This window comes from Staurois parvus, unplaced genomic scaffold (assembly GCF_062004578.1).
Source record: "Staurois parvus isolate SC_StPar_1 unplaced genomic scaffold, SC_StPar_1.0 ptg000143l, whole genome shotgun sequence".
NCBI lineage: Eukaryota > Metazoa > Chordata > Amphibia > Anura > Ranidae > Staurois > Staurois parvus.
Window position 1 is genome coordinate 128,592 of NW_028317939.1, and position 22,034 is coordinate 150,625.

At 46.1% G+C, this 22,034-nt stretch overlaps 1 protein-coding gene across 1 annotated transcript in view; it reads right to left on the reverse strand.

Annotated features, from left to right (window-relative positions):
* Positions 1-21,721, reverse strand: part of LOC149465116 (vomeronasal type-2 receptor 26-like) — a 102,066-nt gene extending 80,345 nt beyond the window's left edge. Inside the window, exon 1 of the mRNA XM_089673608.1 lies at positions 21,452-21,721. Within this exon, the coding sequence (XP_089529734.1) occupies positions 21,452-21,706 (255 nt within the window). The 5' untranslated portion in view covers positions 21,707-21,721. The remainder of the gene's footprint in view (positions 1-21,451) is intronic.
* Positions 21,722-22,034: the final 313 nt, after the last annotated feature.

Genomic DNA, 22,034 nt, shown 5'->3' on the forward strand with positions numbered 1-22,034 from the left:
ATGCCTACTCCTGTGCCGAAAGGGATCCTGTGATATAGGATTCCAATTTACAGAAATAATAGGACTCCTTTGAGGAAGTCAGGGAGGTGATTAGATTGAGTCTGTCGAGGCGTAGAAGAGAGTTGAGCTCTTGTTTTTTGTCCGTCAGGGTTAAAGGACAGTTCGAGACCCATTTCCGGAGAATGGCCCGTCTTGCTATTAGGAGGATTGTGAATATCCAGGGTTTGTTATTTCTGAAAGATGACGTTTGAGAGGAGAAGAGACCAATGACTGGCTGCTCCACGTAGCCGAAGAGAAGCGGTAGTGGGTCAATGGGTAGTTGGAAGGTAGTGATGACGGTTATGAAGTTGACCACTTGTTTCCAGAGCAGAGCCAGAATCTGTGGTGTAGTGATGGTTTTTGACTTCCACAGAGAGGGCAAGTAGATAGAGCCGGGTCATTTTTTGAGTAGAGACAGGGCATATAGGCACGGTGAAGAATCTTAAGTTGTTGTTCATGCCAGAATTCATTGTGATTGAAGGCACATGTGGAGTTGAAGCCTGATAGTAGTTGGTCAGCTGTAAATGCATTATCGAAATCTTTGACCCAGGATTTCACAGCATTGAATGTCTCAAAAGGTTTGGCATACAGTAGATTCAGAGCTCTGTATATGTTCGATAAGTTATACTTTCGAGAGTTCATCAAGACATCAATGAATGTTGTCTGAAATCTAATAGACTTAATAGGTGCCACGGAGATGACAAAGTTCCTTATTTAAAGAATATAGAAAAAGTGGTGTGCTGGTAGTCCGTAGGTTTGTAGGACGCTGTTGAGAGGTTTTGGGGAACCCGTAGAGGTGTCATATAAGTGTTGTACCAAAGTTAATTCTTGAACCAGCCAAGTATCATAAGCATCATAGGATTGCGGGGGAGAAAAGGAAGGGTTATGATGGACAGGAAGAAAACGAGAGAGCCATGGAGAGACCCCCAGTTTATGCCTGTCTTCCCTCCATGTAATAAGGGTATCGCGGATAAGCAAACTATGTTTCAAGTGCGGTGGAAGAGAGTTAACATTGGAATGTAGTAAGGCCGAGAGATCATAGGGATGTGCTAATGCAGATTCAATGTGGTGATTGGAATATTTGGAAGACTGGGTGAGCCAATCTAGACACATACGGAGCAGACATGAAAGTGTCAGGGATCGCGGCGGCAAGTGACTCCGCGCATTCGCAGAGCACCGATCCATCCGATCCGACGGACTCTGAGACCTGTACGGCGGCGGCCGCGCATGCACACTCGCGATTGCGGCCACTCACCCGGCACCAATAGCAGGGCAGGGCGCACTATTTAAACCTGCCCTGCACTAACACCCATTGCCGTATGGTCTCTTCTCTGTGTTCCTGTGTTCCTGTGATCCTAGATTTGTTGCTGACCCTGCCTGAACCTGACCTCCGCTGACTTCTGCTCTGATCCCCTGGCTAGTCTGACTTCTCTTCTGCATACTCCGTACCTGATCTGAACCCCTGTTGCCGACCCCTGCTAGTGACCTGACTATTCTTCCGCCTGCCGCCTTGTACTACGCTGACCCCACTGCTACTGACCCGGCTCGTTGACCATGCTTACTACTCTGCCATCCATCCATCCCGCTCGGATCCTGTCTTCCACCTCTTCACATCAGGCTCTCTACCTGCACATACCTCTGGCGGGTCCCGCTGCCACAGACAGGGGTACTCAGGGGTCGCGACCTGGTCCTTGTCTGCTCCAAGCCCATCCCCACCATCAGGGGCTCTGGTGAACAAGCAGACTGGGGCTTAGACTCCGCGCCCTGGGGAATCCTGTCCTGTGGACTGCTAGGGGCCCCGCTAGGTGGTTTATAACAGAAAGATTATAGGCTCACACGTTTGGGAGACCGGATCCTCCTTCGCTTCGTGGCAGGAATAATTTGGCAAGTGCTATGTGGGAGCATTTGCCTTTCCATAAAAATGTTGAAATTGCCCGAATTAGCCTCGTTATGTCACTGTGTTTAAGGAGAAGAGGTATGGTCTGGAGTGAATAGAGACGTTTCGGAAAACTCACCATCTTAAAAAGGTGTGATCTGCCCAGGAGTGAGAGCGGTAGATCCTTCCACATTTCTAGTTCCCCAATGATTTTAGTAATCATGGGCACATAATTTAGCTCATATAGAGATGATTTTTTTTTTTACCTATCTTTATGCCTAGATAAGTGATATGCTTGGTAGCAATTTTATTGAATTTTGGGTCCAAGCCGGGAGGCGTAAATGGAATAGCGGAAGCACCTCACTTTTAGAGAAATTTATACGGAGCCCTGAACAAAGGCGGAAAGATGAGATAATATGTTGAATGTATGGTAGGTCAAAAGAAGGGCACAAGGTAAAAATTAAAATGTTGTCTCCAAACAAAGCAAGTCTCAACTCCTGTTGTCCAATTGTGATGCCATGGAGGTCAGAGTGAAATAATAGGAAGTGTGCTAATGGTTCCAGGACCAAGTTAAAAAGTAAAGGGGATAGAGGGCAGCCCTGTCTAGTGCCCTTGTGAAGTTGGATGGGGTTAGAAATGTGGCCTGCTGCTATGATCTGGGCTGTTGGGGATGAATACATGGCTTGGATCAGATGCATAAAAGGGCCCTCAAATCCAAACTTCCGTAGTGCAAAACCATTCGAAGTTGACATTGTCCAATGCCTTTTTGGCATCTAATGAGACGATTGCTGCGTCTTGAGGTGTGTCGTTAGAGGCTTGACTCAGGACAGATATCACCTTGCGAATATTTGAAGCCGTCGATCGATCCTGCACAAACCCCGCTTGTGAAGGATGGATAAGAGTAGGTAGTATAGTTGCTAGGCGAGAGGTGGTAATTTTTGACAGGAGTTTTGTGTCGAGGTTTAGTAGGGATATTGGCCGATATGATCCAGGTTCCATCGGGTCTTTGTCTTTTTTGGCAATCAATTTAATGTGGGCTTGAAATCCGGTGGGAAGGTAGTCCCCTCCCCCCTGAATGGATTGGGACACTAATTGTAGGGCAGGGGAAAGGGTTTCGGCCATGAGTTTGTAAAATTCAACTGTATAGCCATCTGGCCCCGGGGCTTTACTGATCGTAAGTGATTTAATGGCTAGGGATATATCTGCCTGAGTGATGGGACCATTCAGAGCTTGTAGTGTGGTTGGGTCTAACTGTGGCAACGAAATAAGATCCAGGAAGGAAGTGGCCTTAGCAGTGTCTATAGGATCCGAGCCATATAGAGTTTGGTAGTAATTTTCGAAAATGGAAATAATGTCTAAAGGGTCGCTTTTTAATGTTCCCTGTGTACAGGGGCGGACTGACAACTCATGGGGCCCCCGGGCAATAGGGTATCATGGGGCCCCTGTGCCCTTGCCCAAACTCAAAAAAGCCTATGAAAAAGGTACCAGGGGCATCTTATGGGGCCCCCTACTGACCCTGGGCCCTCGGGCAGTGCCCAAGTTTCCAAATGGTCAGTCCGCCCCTGCCTGTGTATCCCTCAAAGATGCAAAGAGGGTAGGTGTGAATGGGTCTACATAACTGTGCTAACAGTTTGCCCGGCTTGTTGCCGAATTTATGAAATTGCAGGTCACTATGGGATTGGTGTGTGGCCTCTTGAGCTGCTGCCCATGTATCAAAGTGCTTTTTGGCCTCTGACCATGCTTTCCTAGTTTTGTGAGAGTTGAGACCTGCCAAGTCTTTTTGTGTCTGTCTTAGAGGCTTGCTTCTGTGTAATTTTGGAGAAGGTTTTTCTTGTAGGTGGATGTAAACGCTATGATTCTACCTCGTAAGACCACCTTGCCTGTCTACCAAAAGAGATTGGGGTTTGTTTGGTGCTCTGCATTTGTGTAACAGAACTCGCTCCAGGTGGTATTTAATACACGGAGTAAGTCCTGATTTTTTGCCAGGAAGGAAGGGAAATGCCATGTACGTGAGTGTTGGTTATGCTGTGCGTGTTGTATGGATATAGAAATCGGGGAGTGGTTGGAGATCGCTATGTCGTGTATATTAGAGTCCTTGATGTTTTGGAATAAAATATCGGTGATGAAGAAGTAATCAATCTTGGACAGAGTATGGTGGATGGGCAGGCAGAAGAAAGTAAGTTCTCTTCCTTCTGGATGAGTCAGACACCAAACGTCCGTGAGTTGTAATGCTTCTGTGAAGTTGTTCAATAGCGTGTGTGTTGGGGGGGTGGGTAATTTGGGACCGAAGGTTTTAATTTATCTTCCTGTGCGTTCATATATTGGTCAAAGTCCCCTCCCAACACCAATGGAAGGTGCATAAAGTTCGATAATTTCGAGAACAGATCTTGGAAGAATGGCTTGGGTGAGGAGTTCGGGGCGTATATGTTAACCAATACCAGTGGGGAGGAGTCTATTTTATTGTGTGCAGCGATGTAACGTCCCTCCTCATCTGTAGCTAGCGTTATAATGTCAGGAGTAAGACGTTTATGTATGAGGAAAATTACTCCTGCTTTGCCACTGGGCGAGGGTGATCCCAGCACCTGTCCCACCCAGTTTTTTCATGCGCGTAAAGTCCGTTTGTTTTAAGTGAGTTTCTCAGAGAAACGCAATATCTGTTTTCATACATTTGAGATGGTGAAGGATAGCCATGCGTTTATGGGGCGATCTCAAACCCTTAACGTTCCATGATACTACACGAGTCATGAGAATGTGAATATGAGGGTGTTCAGAAGAGAATTAAAATCTTCTCTATGTGTTAGCAGTTCTGCGGACTCATCACCGTGGTCCATGTTCTCTCGTTGCATTGTAAGAGAGTAGGGTGTTGTGGGGTCTCCGGGTAAGGGGAGAATAGTGAAAAGAGAGGAAAGAGAGAGAAGGGAGAAGGGGAGAAATACAGATATCAGGGTGACCCAACAGGGTCTATTGTAACAATAAACTGCATAGGCATCATGAACTTCACATTATTCCGCATGTTGTCTCCTATCTTTGGCCTGCGTTACCAAAAATGATAGGGTGTAAATCCTGCACCGTGGGGTTGTATAGCCACGTACAAAGAGAGGAGGGCCCCGATAGTGGCACGGACCACCAGTGAAGGATGAGTCAGCTCACCCTATTATCAACAGCAGCGCAGCAGCCAAAGAATATACACCCTGTTCCAAATTATTATGCAAATTCTATTTAAGTGTCATAAAGATTAAATATTTTGTTTTTCAGTTTAACTCATGGATGGCATTGTGTGTCAGGGCTCTTTTGATCAGTGAAAACAATCTGGGACACCTGTGATAATTAGACTGGCCGGTGAGCCCAATTTAAGGAAAAACTCCTAAAGGACGGCATTCCACATTATCAAGCAGAGCGCCATTTTCAAGCAATATGGGGAAGAAAAAGGATCTCTCTGCTGCCGAAAAGAGTGAAATAGCTTGATGTCTTGGACGAGGTATGAAAACATTCGATATTTCACGAAAACTTAAGCGTGATCATCGCACTATGAAGAGATTTATGGCTGATTCAGAGCATAGACGGGTTGGTGCAGATAAAGGCACATTGAGGAAGATTTCTGCCAGATCCATGCATCGGATCAAGAGAGCAGCTGCTAAAATCCCATTACATAGCAGCAAACAGATATTTGAAGCTGCTGGTGCCTCTGGAGTCCCACAGACATCAAGGTGTAGAGTCCTCCAGAGTCCTGCAACTGTGCAGAAACCTTCTATTCGGCCACCACTAACCAATGCTCACAAGCAGAAACGGCTGCATTGGACAGAAAAATACATGAAGACTAATTTTCAAACAGTCCTGTTCACTGATGAGTGCCGTGCAACCCTGGATGGTCCAGATGGATGGAGTAGTGGATGGTTAGTGGACGGCCACCCTGTTCCAACAAGGCTGCAACGACTGCAAGGCGGTGGTGGAGTCATGATTTGGGCCAGAATCATGGGAACAGAACTGGTTGGCCCCTTTAGGGTCCCCAAAGGTGTAAAGATAATCTCTGCAAAGTATTTGGAGTTTATGACTGACCACTTTCTTCCCTGGTACAGAAGGAAGAACGATGCTTTCCGTAATAAAATCATCTTCATGCATGACAATGCACCATCTCATGTTGCAAAGAATACCTCTGTGCCAAGTACCTGATAGGTGACTGAATTGACAAGGTCGGCCTCACTTGTGTCACTAGCCCTGACCCCGCTGAGGTTGGAACAGAAGGAGTCTAGGGACCAGGGGGACAAGAGCGCCAGTGTTTGTTGCTTGCGGCTCTTGCATATGATGGCTTGGGAAGGCAGTGTATCCTCTGATTAGAATACTGTAGTAGCAGACAGAGCAGGTTCTGGGTAATGCCGGATGTGCAGCAGAGCAAGTAGGTAGCCAGGACACAGAACAGGAGCAGGGTCAAAGGAAGCCAAGGTCATCAACAGTCGGGCAGCGAGGTACAGAATCGGTAGAGAAGCCAAGGTCATGGGGCAGAGCCAAAGTCAGGAACCAGGAGCAGGAGAGTAATCAGAGTCGGGTCATGAACAAACCGGTTCAGCACCAAAGGAATCGCACAGGAAACAAGAAGGGCACTGGGAGTAGCTGAAGACCAGTCAGCACTGAATCATCACCAAGTTATCCTCTGGTCTGTAACCCTTCCATTTGATGAGGAACTGGGTCTGTCCACCCCTTTTCCTACAGTTCAGAATAGCCTCAACCTCATACTCTTCGTTCCCTTCAACCAGCAATGGCGCAGGCACCTCCGGATTCTGGTTGGGAAACCCACTTGGGATGTGTGATTTCAACAAGGAGCAATGGAATACTGGGTGAATCTTCAAGTTTTTAGGTAATTCTAGTTCAAACGCTACAGGGTTCACCTTTCTCTTGATAGAAAATGGTCCCAGAAACCTTGGACTAAGCTTCCTTGATGGACAACTTAGTTTCAGGTTGGCCATGGATAGCCAGACTTTGTCCCCTTGTTTCAAATCCAGCTTACCCCTTTTTTTTCCTATTAAAAATTTTCTTGTTGCTCGCTTGAGCTTTGGAAATGGTTTTTTGTAGGATTTCACCATTCCTCCTGTGAAACTTCATCCTTTCTTGTACTACTGGCACAGCGGCCTCTACTGATATTTCTGGAAGAAAGGTGGGGTGGTATCCATAGTTAGAGAAAAATGAAGATTGCTTGGTAGCGGAATGGATGGAATTGTTATAGGAAAATTCTGCTTATGGAAGGAGCGAAGCCCAGTCGTCTTGTGAATAGGAGGAGAAGCATCGGAGGTATTGCTCCAGAGTTTGGTTTGTCCTCTCCGTCTGTCCATTTGTTTGAGGATGGTAATCAGAGGAGAAGCATAACCTGATCTCTAATGCCTCACACAGAGCTTTCCAGAAGTTAGGTGTGAACTGCACTCCTCGGTCAGATACAATATTCAGGGGAACGCCATGTAATCTTATGATTTCCTTGATGAAAATGGAGGCAGTTTCTGTGGCCGATGGAGTCCCTTTCAAGGGGATGAAATGAGCCATCTTAGACAGACGATTAATCATTATGAAGATAGTGGTAAATCCTTCAAATGGTGGCAGTTTGATGATAAAATCCATTGAAATCATGCTCCAGGGTTTTTCCGGTACGGGCAAGGATTCCAACAGGCCCCAAGTCTTGGCTTTATCAGATTTATTTCTCAGGCAGACCGTGCAAGATCTCACATAGTCCTGGCAATCCTTCACTGTGTTTGGCCACCAGAAAGAACGGGAAACCAACTCAGAAGTTTTGTGACTCCCGAAATGACCTGCTAGTGGATGGTCATGACATCGCTGGAGAACAAGAGCCTGGAGTTCAGGCACAAAGATCTGCTCCTTGTGGAAGTACAGACCATCCTTAATTGCAAATGCATATTCATGGGTGGTGGATGACTATTCATGGCTTCCTTAATCTGTGTGACAAGGTCCGTCTGAAAGAGTAAGAAGTTTTTGGCAGGCAGGATTGTGTCGGGTTCAGGCTGCACAATTGGGTCGGGGAACATACGGGAGAGGGCATCAGGCTTGCCATTCTTAGATCCAGGATGGTATGTCAGATGGAAGGTGAAACAAGAGAAAAATAGTGCCCATCTAGCTTGTCGTGGCCTGAGACATTTTGCCATTTTCAGGTATTCAAGATTTTTATGGTCTGTGAAGATGAGAATGGGATGAGAAGCACCTTCCAGTAAATAGCGCCTTTCTTCCAATTCTGCCTTAATGGCGAGTAATTCTCTGTCTCCCACGTCATAGTTCCTTTTGGAAACACTCAATTTCTGGGAGAAAATGCAACAGGGTGCAGAAGGGATTTGAGTCCTTGTCTTTGGGATAATATGGCTCCAACTGCGTTCTCCGAAGCGTCAACTTCAAGGACAAAAGCGAAAGCAGGGTCCGGAGGCTTCAGAATGGGTGCGGATGTGAACATAGCCTTTAATTGCTTGAAGGCTGTTTGAGCTTCAGGAGTCCATTTAAAGGGGGTTTGCTGTCCGGTAAGCTGCGTTACTGGTGCGATAATTCCAGAAAAATTATTGATAAATTTTCTATAAAAGTTAGCCATTCCTATAAAGCGCTGCACTGCTTTCCTGTCTCCTGGGATGGGCCATTCTAAGACGGCGGACACCTTTTGGGGGTCCATAGAGATGTCCTCAGAAGAGATCACTAGCTCAAGGAACTGGATGGATTGCCTCTCAAAATCGCATTTCTCGGCCTTTGCGTATAAGCAATGCTGGGTCAATCTATCCAGAGTCTTCTTTACATGCTCCCAGTGGCTTTCTATAGAATTAGAAAAAAACAGAATGTCATCCAGGTAGACGATAAGGAATAGATCCAGGTAGTCTTGAAAGATATAATTGACCAGGTGTTGGAAAGTTGCCAGGGCACTACAGAGGCCAAAGGGCATCACAAGATATTTAAAGTGTCCGAACCTGGTTCGGAAAGCCGTCTTCCACTCATCACCCTCCCGAATTCTCACCAGATTGTAAGCACCCCTGAGGTCCAGTTTTGTGAAGAAGCATGCTCCTTGCAGCCTTTGAAATAGTTTGGGGATCAACGGAAGGGGGTAACGATTTTTTACCGTTCTCTTGATTAAGTCTCGGTAGTCGATACAGGGTCTGAGAGTATGGTCTTTCTTCTCCAAGAAAAAGATACCGACTCCTGCTGGTGATGTAGAAGGCCAAATAAAGCCCTTTTCCAAGCTCTCATTTATATATTCCCGGAGGACCTCTAATTCAGCCTCGGATAAGGAATAGATTCTGCCGAAAGGGATTTTGGCACCAGGCAGGAGCTCAATAGGACAGTCGTATGAGCGATGGGGAGGAAGGCAGTTGGCACTTTTCTTATTGAAGACGTCCAGATATTCATGGTATGCTGCAGGAACAAGTTTCATGGTCTCAGGATCAGAGTGAATGCAGAGAAGAGGGGTTGCCGAGAATGACTGGAAAGATCGGAGAGGTAATGATGTCTAAACATAGGAATTTCTGGTGTACCGAAGTAGAGTAGCAGAATATTGGCACGGTTTCCTGTGTCACAGGGCCAGAACTGATACCAGATCCATCTGCCAGGTGAACTGCAAGTCTATGTGCTTTGGTACAGAATGGAATCTGGTTTTGTGTAGCGAATTGAGCATCCATAAAGCAGCTACAGACACCTGAGTCTATAATGGCCAGGACCCTGATTGTCCTTTAGGCCAGTTGTAGCTGCAGATGAAAGGAGAGATGTGCTCGATTTGCCCCTTGAGGGTGCATCATGCAGAAACAGTTGGGAGAGGACTTGTGGGATTTGGCCAGACAGGTGGCCACGAAATGACCTGCATCACCACAGTAGAGGCAGAGGTTGGACTTCTGCCGGCGAAAGCGTTCCACTGCGCGATAATTGCGGCCTCCAGAAGCTTCTCCTAGTGGAGTTGGTGGATGATGCTGATGAGGCCACATTTGTAGGAGGCCCTATTTCAGAGCATATCAAAATCTTCCCATTGGACCTCTCGTTCTGCCTTTCCTGAATTCGGATGAATATGTCAATATGAATCGCTAGGTCTATCAGACCCTCCAACCCGGTTGGCACCCTTACTTGAGCCAACTCATCCTTCAGATTTTCTGACAGACTGAGACGGAACTGGTGGCGAAGAGCAGACTCGTTCCACTGGGTATCAGGACACCAGATATGGAAATCAGTGACATAGTCTTCCACAGGTCTCTGGCCTTCCTGTAGCTTACTGAGCATGACTTCAGCAGTTTGGCGCCGGAAGGGATCATCATAGATTTGTGCCATCGCTGTAAAGAATGAGTCCACAGAAGCTAAGGCCGGGTCATGTAGCTCACGGAGGTGGTAGGCCCAGGACTGGGGTTCATTTCTGAGGAGTGTGATAATGAATCCCACCTTAGTGTTAGGTGCCAAGAAGGTCCTGGGGAGCAGGGAAAAATATAACTCACAGGAGTTATGTAAAGTCCTGAACTTCCTGTGATCCCCTGTAAAGAACTCAGGCGTGGGCACCCGGGGTTCCGGCAGAGCAGAAGCTTCAATGGTTATACTGGTCTCTGTTTGTGTGACAGCATCAAAGGTAGTCTTGAGGTCTGTGTCTAAGAGGACATTAGAGTTGGTTCGCAGTTTACTCTCCAAGTGTTCAAAGTTTTTCTGTAACTCATGCATCACATGGGACAAGGTGGTTACTGCTTGGCGAATGTCCCCCAGTTGTGAGGCCTCCCTTTCAGACTCCATCATGGCTGACTGGTACTGTCACGTCCTAATTAAAAGGTATGCGCTAATAACAAACTTATACAAAGGTGTATATCATCATCCAAAAAAAACATTTAGTGTTTTAAATAAATAATCATAGTCTCCAAACATAAATTAGTGTCCAAAAATATATATATCTTCAGTGACTTGAACCAATTGTGAAAAATCCACCACCAAAGGAGATTAAATGAACTCACCAGAGCTAATGGCTGGTCAGATTATAAACCAGCAACAACGCTTGTGCTCTGGGAGAAATGAACCCGATGTCCAAATAGATATGGTGATGTTTCAGACAATTCCGGATAATAATAATCACAGACAAACAACTTTGCAGCCCAAGCTCTTATGATGAACTTCTCCACTCTTTCTCATACCTCCATGAGAGCATGCAGTACACTCAGGGACAAAAAAGAGAACATAATGGTGCAATACGGTTTTTTCATTTATCTCTTTAATAAAAAAGGTATAAGGAAACTCACAAACAAGGTGTCCAACAGACACCAGCTTCAATCGCAAAAAAAGGTGAGATACAATTACCGCTCACCGCGGATCTCTCCCATACAGCACAGAACAGCAAGGCTCTCTAACGTCCACATCAAGTAGGCCACGCCCAACCGGTTTCGTCACACTGACGTCATCAAGGGGCGGTAATTTATTTTGGGTGGGATATGCTGCTGACACTTTGGTGTTTTTTGTAAGTGGCGCTTTTTTCTTTTTTCTTTTGGTATTGATTGGTACTGTCACATACCTGATAGGAGACTGAATTGATGACGTTGGCCTCACTTGTGTCACTAGCCCTGACCCCGCTGAGGTTGGAACAGAGGGAGTCTAGGGACCAGGGGGACAAGAGCGTCAGTGTTTGTTGCTTGCGGCTCTTGCAGATGATGGCCTGGGAAGGCAGTGTATCCTCTGATTAGAATACTGTAGTAGCAGACAGAGCAGGTTCTGGGTAATGCCGGATGTGCAGCAGGGCAAGTAGGTAGCCAGGACACAGAAGAGGAACAGGGTCAAAGGAAGCCAAGGTCATCAACAGTCAGGCAGCGAGGTACAGAATCAGTAGAGAAGCCAAGGTCATCAACAGTCAGGCAGCAAGGTACAGAATCAGTAGAGAAGCCAAGGTCAGGAGTAGAGATGAGCGAATTATTCAAAAATTCGATTCGGCTGATTCGCCGAATTTGCGGAATAAATTCGATTCGATGCGAATTTATTCGCTGCGAATTTAACTTATTAAAAGGGTGTTTCTAGGCTTCAGAGAGCCTTTATATTAGTGCAGAACACTGTACCTTTAATTTAAATGCCCTTGGAGTCTGCTGGGGAAGAGAAATAATACTGTCAGTCAGTATGACATGCAGATGAGTGCCGTCGATCTTAGAATCACCGCACACTTCACTCATTTGGGCAGTCACGGGGCCAAAACCAGAGTGTGGAGCCACAGTGTGGCGGTGGAGGCAGCAGCAATGGGAGGCCATACAGCACCCTATGACAAAATGGAACCCACCAGCAGTGTGAGGAGACCTGAAAGTGGCACATGGCAGAGTGTGGCGATGGAGACAGCAGCAATGGGAGGCGGTACAGGGACCCATGACACACTCTGGACCTGGCAGCAGCATGAGGAGGCGGTACAGGGGCCCATGACAGATTACGGGCCTGGCAGCAGCATGAGGAGGCGGTACAGGGGCCCATGGCAGATTACGGGCCTGGCAGCAGCATGAGGAGTCGGTACAGGGACCCATGACAGATTACGGGCCTGGCAGCAGCATGAGGAGTCGGTACAGGGACCCATGGCAGATTACGGGCCTGGCAGCAGCATGAGGAGTCGGTACAGGGACCCATGACAGATTACGGGCCTGGCAGCAGCATGAGGAGGCGGTACAGGGACCCATGACAGATTACGGGCCTGGCAGCAGCATGAGGAGGCGGTACAGGGACCCATGACAGATTACGGGCCTGGCAGCAGCATGAGGAGACGGTACAGGGGCCCATGGCAGAGTGGCGAAGCGTAAGCAGCTTAAATTGAAGGCCATACAGAGGCCTATGTTAAAAAGTCCCCCCAGCAGCAGTGTGGGGAGACGACTATCAAGAGTCCAATGGCAGAGTGGCGGAGCAGAAGCAGCTTCAATTGAAGAAGAAGAGGATGAAGAAGAAGAAGAGGATGAAGAAGAAGAAGAAGATGAGGATGAAGAAGAAGAGGATGAGGATGAAGAAGAAGAAGTGGATGAGGATAAGGAAGAAGAAGAAGAAGAAGAAGAGGATGAGGATGAAGAAGAAGAAGAAGAGGATGAAGAAGAAGAAGAAAAAGAGGATGAGGATGAAGAAGAAGATGAGGATGAAGAAGAAGAAGAGGATGAGGATGAAGAAGAAGAAGAGGATTAGGATGAAGAAGAAGAAGAGGATGAGGATGAAGAAGAAGAAGAAGAAGAGGAAGAAGAAGGAGGATGAGGATGAAGAAGAGGATGAGGATGAAGAAGAAGAAGAAGAAGGAGAAGAAGAAGAAGAGGAAGAAGAGGAGGATGAGGATGAAGAAGAAGAAGAAGAAGAAGAGGATGAGGATGAAGAAGAAGAAGAAGAAGAGGAAGAGGATGAAGAAGAAGAAGAAGAAGAAGAAGAAGAGGATGAAGAAGAAGAAGAGGAGGATGAGGATGAAGAAGAAGAAGAGGAGGATGAGGATGAAGAAGAAGAAGAAGAAGAGGAAGAGGATGAAGAAGAAGAAGAAGAAGAAGAGGAAGAGGATGAAGAAGAAGAAGAAGAAGAAGAAGAGGATGAAGAAGAAGAAGAAGAGGATGAGGATGAAGAAGAAGAAGAAGAGGAGGATGAGGATGAAGAAGAAGAAGAGGAGGATGAGGATGAAGAAGAAGAAGAAGAGGATGAAGAAGAGGAAGAGGATGAGGATGAAGAAGAAGAAGAAGAGGATGAGGATGAAGAAGAAGAAGAAGAGGATGAAGAAGAAGAAGAAGAAGAAGAAGAGGAAGAAGAAGAAGAAGAAGAAGAAGAAGAAGAGGACGAAGAAGAAGAAGAAGAAGAAGAAGAAGAGGATGAGGAAGAAGAAGAGGAAGAAGAAGAAGAAGAAGAAGAGGATGAGGATGAAGAAGAAGAAGAAGAAGCAGAGTATGAGGATGAAGAAGAAGAGGATGAAGAAGAAGAAGAAGAAGAAGAAGAGGATGAGGATGAAGAAGAAGAAGAGGATGAGGATGAAGAAGAAGAAGAAGAGGATGAAGAAGAGGAAGAGGATGAGGATGAAGAAGAAGAAGAAGAAGAAGAGGAAGAAGAAGAAGAAGAAGAGGACGAAGAAGAAGAAGAAGAAGAAGAAGAGGATGAGGAAGAAGAAGAGGAAGAAGAAGAAGAAGAAGAAGAAGAAGAAGAAGAAGAGGATGAGGATGAGGATGAAGAAGAAGAAGAAGAAGAAGAAGAAGAAGAAGAAGAAGAAGCAGAGTATGAGGATGAAGAAGAAGAGGATGAAGAAGAAGAAGAAGAAGAAGAAGAGGATGAGGATGAAGAAGAAGAAGAGGATGAGGATGAAGAAGAAGAAGAGGATGAGGATGAAGAAGAAGAAGAGGATGAGGATGAAGAAGAAGAAGAAGAGGATGAAGAAGAAGAAGAAGAGGAGGATGAAGAAGAAGAAGAGGATGAGGAAGAAGAAGAAGAAGAAGAAGAAGAAGAAGAGGATGAGGAAGAAGAAGAAGAGGATGAGGAAGAAGAAGAAGAGGATGAGGAAGAAGAGGATGAGGATGAAGAAGAAGAAGAAGAAGAGGATGAGGATGAAGAAGAAGAAGAGGATGAGGATGAAGAAGGAGAAGAAGAGGATGAGGATGAAGAAGAGGATGAAGAAGAAGAAGAGGATGAGGATGAATAAGAAGAAGAAGAGGATGAGGATGAAGAAGAGGATGAGGATGAAGAAGAAGACGAAGAAGAAGAAGAAGAAGAGGAGGAAGAAGGAGGATGAGGATGAAGAAGAGGAAGAAGAGGATGAGGATGAAGAAGAAGCAGAAGAAGAAGGAGAAGAAGAAGAAGAAGAAGAGGATGAGGAAGAAGAAGAAGAAGAAGAAGAAGAAGAGGATGAGGATGAAGAAGAAGAGGATGAGGATGAAGAAGAGGATGAGGATGAAGAAGAAGAAGATGAGGAAGAAGAAGAAGAAGAAGAGGATGAGGAAGAAGAAGAAGAGGATGAGGATGAAGAAGAAGAAGAGAATGAGGATGAAGAAGAGGATGAGGATGAAGAAGAAGAAGAGGAAGAGGATGAGGATAAAGAAGAAGAAGAAGAGGATGAGGATGAAGAAGAAGAAGAAGAAGAAGAGGATGAGGATGAAGAAGAAGAAGAAGAGGATGAGGATGAGGAAGAAGAAGAAGAAGAAGATGAGGATGAAGAAGAAGAAGAAGAAGAAGAGGATGAAGAAGAAGAAGAAGAAGAAGAAGAAGAAGAAGAAGATGAGGATGAAGAAGAAGAAGAAGAAGAAGAGGATGAAGAAGAAGAAGAAGAAGAAGAGGATGAAGAAGAGGATGAGGATGAAGAAGAAGAAGAGGATGAGGAAGAAGAAGAAGAGGATGAGGATGAAGAAGAAGAAGAGGATGAGGAAGAAGAAGAAGAGGATGAGGAAGAAGAAGAAGAAGAAGAAGAGGATGAGGAAGAAGAAGAAGAGGATGAGGAAGAAGAAGAAGAGGATGAGGATGAAGAAGAAGAAGAGGATGAGGATGAAGAAGAAGAGGATGAGGATAAAGAAGAGGATGAGGATGAAGAAGAAGAAGAGGAAGAGGATGAGGATAAAGAAGAAGAAGAAGAGGATGAGGATGAAGAAGAAGAGGATGAGGATGATGAAGAAGAAGAGGATGAGGATGAAGAAGAAGAAGAGGATGAGGATGATGATGAAGAAGAAGAGGATGAGGATGAAGAAGAAGAAGAAGTAGGATGAAAATAAGAAGAATTCCAGTACAGCAAAAAGTGTATCTGCAGAGAGCTCCGCTATTTCTGACAGTTCTCTGACAGTTCCTTCACATTTACAGCGGTTGAAACATTGTATCTATTTGTTTCCGAATAAAAACATCTGTATCCTAAATGGAAACAAATAGATACAATGTTTCAACCGCTGTACATGTGAAGGAACTGTCAGAGAACTGTCAGAAATAGCGGAGCTCTCTGCAGGGACACTTTTTGCCGGCTGTAGAAGGGATGAAAATCGGCCGATCGGGGAAAATTCGATTCGTGCATCCAAAGTTTGCTAATTTTCGGATTCGGCGCGAATCGAATTTTTCCTAATATTCGAAACTAATTCCACTTCGCCAAGTTCGATTCGCTCATCTCTAGTCAGGAGCAAAGCTGAAGTCAGGAACCAGGAGCAGGAGAGTAATCAGAGTCGGGTGAAGAACAAGCCTGATCTGCACCAAAGGAATCGCACAGGAAACAAGCAGGACACGGGGGGAGGGGGGGTGGGTGGTAAGCTGAAGACCAGTTAGCACTGAATCATCACCGAAGTGATCTTTAAACAGCCCGCCCAGAGCTGACAGGCGCACCTGGGTCCTAGTGCCTGGCCGTTCCGTCATAGGTGACAGCCACGCCTGGGTCCTAGTGCCCGGCTCCCCATATGCCTTGTCGGGATCCTGCGCCTGCGCAGATTCATATGCTGCAGCGATCTTCTTGTTCCCTGACACTCTGCATCAATGGCTGCTATGGGGATAAAAGGAGAGAAAGTCATGGTGTGGCCTCCATCCTCCCCTGACCTCAATCCTATTGAGAACCTTTGGAGCATCCTCAAACAAAATATCTATGAGGGTGGGAGGCAGTTTACATCCAAACAGCAGCTCTGGGAGGCTATTCTGACATCTTGCAAACAAATTCAAGCAGAAACTGTCCAAAAACTCACAAGTTCAATGGATGCAAGACGTGTGATCTGCTATCAGATAAGGGCTCCTATGTTACAATGTAACGTGACCGCTTCAAATGTTTACAAAGTTACAATGTTGTTAAAAGTTTGATTGAAATAGCTTTTGATTTCAGTAAATTTGCTGCAAACACAACAAATGACAATTTTCAGTTCTTTACAACCTATAAAGTGTTTGGAAACTTCCTGTGCGGAATAATCCGGAACACAAATCCTGTTATCATTAGGAGGTTTGTTCAATAAAATGTGAATTGTTCTCTTATAGTTGATAACATGAGAATTCTGCCGACTGTTATTTACATCAATTATTTAGGAAAATGAGAAAAATATAATTTGCATAATAATTTGGAACACGGTGTAGTAAGGCATTACACATACATCAATTTGTAATAGAAAGAACAAGAACCTGAGAACTTGAGAAATATCTGAACATCTCAGCTGGTTAAGATCAGTATGAGACAATGAAACACTTTAACATAAGGTATTAAATACCAGTAAGAGGGTATTGGAATGAGGTGGGCGTCGGCCGTCAGGATGGTCTTTGCTTTGCTTTGCCTTCTCGCGGGCTGGGGTCTCGTGGTGAATGCTGTGGTTGTTGGGGTCCCATGACATTGGATAGATTGTTTTGAAAGTAAAGAAGGGCTTCCTCTGGGTGTGGGAATGATTTGGGTTCCCCTGCGGATGTAGTAAAGCGGAGTGTAGCAGGGTATGGGAGGGTAAATTTGACCCCTTTTTGAAATAGTGTAGCACAAATTTGTTGGAATGCTTTTCTTTTGCGGGAGACTTCTTATGAATAGTCAGCAAACAGTAATAACTTATGACCGTCTAGCTGCAGGGAATGTGAATTGCGAAACGAATTGAGTATAGCTACCCGGTCCGCGTAGTTGAGATATTTGACGATTGTTGAGCGCGGCGTGCGTCTGTCATTTGAGGGTGCGCCTAAGCGATGTGCCCTCTTGACCTGCCATGATGCCCAGTGCTGCAGGAATGCGTTTAGAGCAGATATCAGATAATAAACCCGAGCTGTATGATTCTGGGAGGTCTACGACACGTAAGTTGTTCCTGCGTGAACGGTTTTCTGAATCATCTAGCTTATCCAATATATTCTGTTGCTCACGTTTGGATTGTGTAGCGCCCACCTGCATAGCTTGAAACTCCTCCTCTAGGTCAGAGAGGCGATGTTCAACTTCGGTTATGCGTTTGGAGTTTTCCCCCAAGTCACTTCTGAGCTGCTCTATGCCCTGTGTTACTGCTCCGTCTACTGCCTGAGTAATGGTGGGTAGCAACAGAGAAGCAACAGCCTGTGCAATCTTTTCATATTGGTCCGTGGGACTACTATTGTCAGCATGCCTTACTGAGGGAATGTGGGGTAGCTGTGCTTCTCTCCTACCTGTTTCTGGGTCTGGCTCTGGTTCTGGGTCCTTGCTGGCCATCCTGTGAGTTGAGCTGCTGCTGATTTGAATTGAACTGTTGCTGCTGCCAGCAGCGTGGTCGGCGGCCATCTTGGCTGCAGTAGGGGGAGACCTGTCGCTCAGGGCTCGTGGAGCGGGATCAGGGCCAAGTGTCGCCGGCCGCAAGTACCGATCCATGCGGGATCGGGTGAGGTATGTTCAGGGGGCACTCCCATGCCACTTAGATGAGTCCTCTGGTGCAGGAGACTGAAGTTATATGCTTGGGAGTCCGGAGCCGCGGGATGCCGTCCCTATCTCATGCGGCACCAGAACCGGAAGTCAAGTCATATTTTAAGAAAGCCTGCTGTGTGGAGTACCTTTTTCCCAGGGAAGGTGATCCCCCACCTGGGCTACCCCTACATATGATGGATTTGGCGGCGACTCCGTGAGCAAGTGGGAAGATGGAAGAGGTGATAAGAGCCTTGCTGAAGGTCACTGCAACCCAGCTGGAAACCAATCGCCAGTTCGCAGAGGCGAATCGTCAGTTTGTGGAGGCCCAACAAGCAGACCGAGAGATCCTTAAGGAAGTGGCCCAACACCTGGTGCAATTAAAGAAGGAGCCTGCAGGTCCGCTGCCAGTGGAACAGAAAATGGTGCAGGTCAGTTATTTTTTACAAAAGTTGACACCTGCAGATGATGTGGAAGCCTACCTCACAACTTTTGAAAGAGTTGCTGTTCGGGAAGAGCAATGGGCATGGCTGCTTGCATCATTTTTGACAGGTGAACCATGAAAAGCCTATTATGACCTGGAACCAGATGCTGCCCAGGATTATGAGAAGCTGAAGGCTGAGGTCGTTGCACAACTGGGCGTCACCATTGCAGTCCAGGCTCAACGGGTACATCAGTGGTATTACATTACTGACATGCCACCCTGCTCCCAGATGTTTGACTTGATACATCTCACCAGGAAGTGGCTCCAGCCAGAGGTGTTGTCAGCCCCTCAGGTTGTGGAGCGTGTGGTCATGGACCGATATTTACGTGCGCTCCCTGTCACTTTGAGGAAGTGGGTCAGCCATGGAGACCCTAAGTCTGCAAACGAGCTGGTGGACCTGGTGGAGAGATATACAGCTGCTGAGGACTTGTTGCACTGATCCGTGCCCAACCCCAATGTTGCTAGGGGTGAAAAACTGGATCCAGTAAGACTGTTCCAGGGGTCAAAGGCTCAGGGAAACATTACAGGACTATTGCTCCAGAAAATGAGACTGTGGGCTTAGGACCTGGAGACAAGCCAAATAGCTCAGGAAAGTCCCTGAGGCCATTTAGTGGTCTGGGTGCAGAATCTATAAAGTGTTATCTTTGCCATGCATTAGGTCATATTGCTGCAAACTGAGGATATCCCAAAGATTCTTTTGGCCTGGTTTACATGCAGAGGTCAAAGAATATTGTGAGTCATGCCCAGAGTGTCAGTATGCTGCACCTTTGACCCATTTTCGCAGTCCACTGGTACCTTTACCCATGATTGAAGTGCCGTTTGAAAGAGTGGGCATGGATTTAGAGGGTCCAGTAGTAAAGATGATTATTTCAGTGAGAATAGTAATTTTTGTGCTAATCAGAACTTAATTTTAGGGCTTGTCGGCTTCCTTTTATTAAACCCCAAAGTAAAGGTTCAACAGTAAACTTGCCCTTGCAGGGGTTCTACCATCAAAACTAGTAACACCTGGCTCCCCCTTCAGCAGTACCAACATTCTCCTCACTGTGACTATTTCACCTAGCTCTCCTTGCTCAGTCAGTCTGTAGATAAAGCACCCTGCTGCACAGGCCCACTCCCTGGCCTCTTAATTCAGGATCTCTTGGCACTCCAGGCTCTCTCACTCCTCTCAGACCACCAGATTCCCTCAGTCCTCTGGACTTGTCTAGTCATCCTGGCTTTCCCAGACTTGTTTAGCTGCCTTGACCCCTCAGCCTGATGGGCATGGAATCTCTCTTCCAGAATGGACTGCTCTCTCTTGAGTGGATCACCTCTCCTAACGGGAACCCACACCTGTTCCCTGATAGGCCTACGCCTGTCTCCTGATTCACAGTTCAGGATAGACTTTGTTTAAAGCTAACATTCATGGATGGTGAGCTTCCATTTGGAAATAATGGTGGCACCCGGTGAGGATGCGAAACGACTGACTGATTACTCTATTGAGTTAAAATACTTCCTGTATAGATCTTCCACACACAATGCAATAATGTCGGCAGATGTCCAGATACATACAATTCTGACTGGTGTAATAACAACTACATAAAGGAGACTTCCACAAATGGCACAGCTTATTTTCTTACAGCTCCTTATTGCTGAGCTAATATTTTGGGCACTGGATCCAAAGGCAATTCTAAAAACCTACCAAACGAACATGCTGAGTTCATGCCACCTGGAGTGTTCTCTCATTCAAGCAACTAAACCTGTTAAACAAAACGGTGGACCCAGAAGGATTTGTGGATAATAATCATTGAATTTTCAAGTTGCAATGTTCTGTGAACCCCAATTATTCAGATTTCTGGTGTTCTGATCTGCACTCATTCTGGAAAAGTAAATCTAAAATATTCCACCCAGACTGTACAGAGTCATCTATTGAATACACCATGTTACATATGTAGCCCCTTCTAGGCTAGCTAGATAGGATTTTTGTTAGAGAAGCAGCCTGGGATGAGCCAGCCTGGGAATGAGGTAGTGAGTTCACCTCAGGATAAGCTGGGAGGCTCTACAGGTCAGGGCTTCTAGAGCCTTCCCACCCATTCACAAATGTCTGGCACTTTCTGGAAGAGGGGTGGAGGAGGGGAGTAGGCCCGGATTTGCATATTTAGGTAACTTGGCCAATCCCCAGGCAAGAGGCCAGGTAGTGTGGTCAAGGACAGCCCTAAAATGTGGCAGAGCTTGAGCAGCAGGGATTATTGTTGGAGTTGAGTCAGGTGGAATATGGACTGAGAAAAGGTGCTGGAGTGTGTAGCCCAGGAGAAGGCCCCAGGGAGGGGAGCCTACCTACTGGCTGGATGCTGGACAGAAGGATCCCCACTGTGCCACAAGTCTCCTAGGGAGGACAACCTGTCAGCAGGGAAGGAGCTAGCCCAGCATAAGGCTTGAAAGCAGCTACCAACCCACCAAGCTACAGGACAGGACAGTATGAGAACTCCTCCACCCCCTGGGCCACAGAAGGGAGCGGGCGGTCAGGTGCAACACCCAACTCATCTGGGACTACTTAATTGCAGATCTTAGAAAACCTTGCCCAGAGATTCCCTCAGGACAGCCAGGTGCAAGAGGAAGGATTCATCTGGGGTCTGAGGAGGTATCTGGGGTCTGAGGAGATAAAACAAAGGGGACTCCTTAAATTAGCTGTTGCTGATGTTTGTTCCACATTTTGTACAGTGTGTGCTAAGAAGTTGTCCTCAAGTTCTACAGTTCCTTGGGCATCCCACATACCCCTAGACCCCATCCAAGTTGTTGTAGCGCTACACATACATAATATATGGAAGTGATCACTTACCTGTGTATACCGATACAGACTGAGCAATTGGGCCATCGCATTATTCGAATAGAAAGTACTGTCACCAATAAAACCGGCCACTTCTCCGTCTCCCTTACAGTAATAGTTGGGAGCTTCCTTCTCTCCAGACAATATCTTCATGACATATCCCAAAGTTTTCATTGGATCAGAACAAGTATTAAATATATGATAGCCCAGGGTGACATTGGGCAGGAGATCGGGGTTCTGGTTTATCTCATCGACAGCAGTAATCATCGCCAAGATGCTTTTGTACTCTTCAATGTCAACACTGCCAGATAATGAGAGGTTTTAAAAATGAAAATGGTTACTTCTGAGAGTACAGTTTGGCCACAGCCCACAAAACTAAAGCCCCGTATGCACAATGAGAATATTGGACGAACGATCATCTGGTTTTTTGGGGGGGTTGCGTCCTAGTCTCATATCAAAAGTGAAGAGGCTGCCAACGTTACGAACATTCTTGTACAACAGAAAGAACATTCTGGAGTGATGTCATGTATTTGTATTGTATTTTCTGATGAACACTGTACTGATTAAATCTTACAATCTGATATCATATGAGACA